The sequence below is a fragment of the Mesocricetus auratus genome, unplaced genomic scaffold (genome assembly GCF_017639785.1).
Source record: "Mesocricetus auratus isolate SY011 unplaced genomic scaffold, BCM_Maur_2.0 Super-Scaffold_100022, whole genome shotgun sequence".
Taxonomy (NCBI): Eukaryota; Metazoa; Chordata; class Mammalia; order Rodentia; family Cricetidae; genus Mesocricetus; species Mesocricetus auratus.
Window position 1 is genome coordinate 18,724,291 of NW_024429203.1, and position 2,173 is coordinate 18,726,463.

The window sequence follows — 2,173 nt, forward strand, 5'->3', positions numbered from 1 at the left end:
GAGCGTGTCTTGCTTAGCTTATCACAATTCTTACCTGGAAGGCATAACACCAATGAGTGACCTCCAGACAGACTCCAGTGCTATTCTTTACAGAGACCCACAGCCACCACAATTGCAACAACTGCTTTGCAGTGACCCTTTTGGAGGTTTGTTTTGGTTTTTTTTCCTTTTCTTTTGCTCAGACATGCACAATGTCATTTCAATGCACTTATTCCTGGTCAACCTTGTTTTGGCTCAGATGAGCTCTGTTTATATTCAGTGTGCCTCGTTTTGCTTTTCACATTGACAAGCTCATTCTAGAAACTGTTTAATGTAACTTTTCATCAAAATGTACTGTAAATTGAAAATCAAGGACACCTAAGCATAGAGAAAATATGTCATCTCACAGAAACCAAACAAAGAAGTAAAGTACTGCAAACATACTGGTTAAGATTTAAATATTTCCTAATCTTATAAAAATATCATGTTTCCCCCCCCCCATCTTGACCAGTATGTCTTCTGCTTAGATGACCAGCTGCAGAGTATTCTAAGGTCATATTAGTTTGATTCTTTGCTAAAGCTCCATCTTAGAATTGCACTGAAACAGTGTGTTGGATTTTAATGCGCCCTTTGCAGCAAACTTCCTCCACATTTGTTATAAAATTTTTGTGCTAAATTCCATTACACTGTAAATTTTTGTTTGATTTTGTTTACTTTAAATGATTATGCAGTGCACTGTGTTTCTGCTAATCTTTGGACTAGATTTAGAAAAACAAGGGTTAAAAATGTTTTATTCCAGTAATGATATGAAACTTTAAATTTAAAATATATGCTACTGCTAGCTTTCATACTATATTGCACCATGTATTTCTGTATAATTCTGTAATCTGAATATTTGCAGTACAGTGGCATAGATAACCTCAGTTCAGCTCAGACTGCTTTTAAGGAGTCAAGGTATGAACATTTGAATATAAATATGATTAGGAAATACATCTCAGAAAAAAGTGCATTTATTGTGAAGAGTTTTTTCTTCTTACCATCTTCACCAGTGCATTTTGAACATCCTTGTTCCTCAGACTGTATATCAGTGGATTTAACATGGGAATCACTGTGGTATAAAACACTGAGGTCACTTTCTCGTGGATGAGTGAACCGTTAGAAGCGGGTTTCAGATACATGGACATGAGCGACCCATAAAATATAAGAACAGCTGTCAGGTGGGAGCTGCAGGTGCTGAAGGCTTTGGACCTGCCCCCTTTAGAGTGGATGCGGAGGATGCTGGACAGGATAAAGCCATATGATGTGATTATTGTCAGGCTGGTGGCTACCATGTTAAACCCGCCAATGACAAAAATCAAAAGCTCATCAATGTAAGTGCTGGAGCAGGAGAGTTGAATAAGAGGGACAATGTCACAGAAATAGTGTTTAATGATGTTGGATTTGCAGAAGGATAACCTTAATATGCAGCCCCCATGAATCACAGCATCAATGAAGCCCACTGAAAAGACAGAAGCCACCAGTAGAGAACAGACCCGAGGGGACATAATGACAGCATAGAGCAGTGGACTGCAGATGGCCACATAACGATCATAGGCCATGGCTGCCAACATGTAGCATTCAGAAATGACAAAAATACAGAAAAAGAACAGCTGAGCCATACAACCTGAGTAAGAGATACCTCTATCCCTGCTTAAAAACCCCACCAGCATTTTGGGGGTAACAACAGAAGAGTAGCAGAAATCTAAGAGGGACAAACTACTGAGAAAATAGTACATGGGGGTGTGAAGCTCAGGATTCAGCTTGATGACTGCAATCATGCCGAGATTTCCCACCGAAGTGACCATGTAAATAGCCAAGAATAGACAGAAAAGGGGCAGCTGAAGCATGGGCTCCTCGGTTAACCCCAACAGGAGAAACCCGGTCACCGTGGAGTGATTGCTGAAGCTCATTTTCTTCTGAGAAATTTGAACTGATTGGGGGAATGTCAGATAAGAGAGAATCCCAACTGGTCTCTAGTCCTTCAGAGCCCAGGTGCTTCTAGCTGTGAAAACAAAGACTGTGTTATAAAATTCAAAGGGTAAGTATGTACAATGGGAAGTCAGTAAGCGCCTACTACCATCAATTTTATGAACCATCAATACACTTCACCACCTCCTCCTGGGCCTTGAATTCTTTGGAGAAAGGACCAAGCATT

At 40.1% G+C, this 2,173-nt stretch overlaps 1 protein-coding gene across 1 annotated transcript; it reads right to left on the reverse strand.

Annotated features, from left to right (window-relative positions):
* Positions 1-989: 989 nt before the first annotated feature.
* Positions 990-1,928, reverse strand: LOC101843041 (olfactory receptor 8D4). The gene has a single exon (XM_005069389.2). The coding sequence runs from the start codon at positions 1,926-1,928 to the stop codon at positions 990-992; it is 939 nt and encodes a 312-aa protein (XP_005069446.1).
* Positions 1,929-2,173: the final 245 nt, after the last annotated feature.

Bases quoted from the DNA above. Each gene is read 5' to 3' on its own strand.
- LOC101843041 (XM_005069389.2), bottom strand. From the start codon at position 1,928: ATGAGCTTCAGCAATCACTCCACGGTGACCGGGTTTCTCCTGTTGGGG.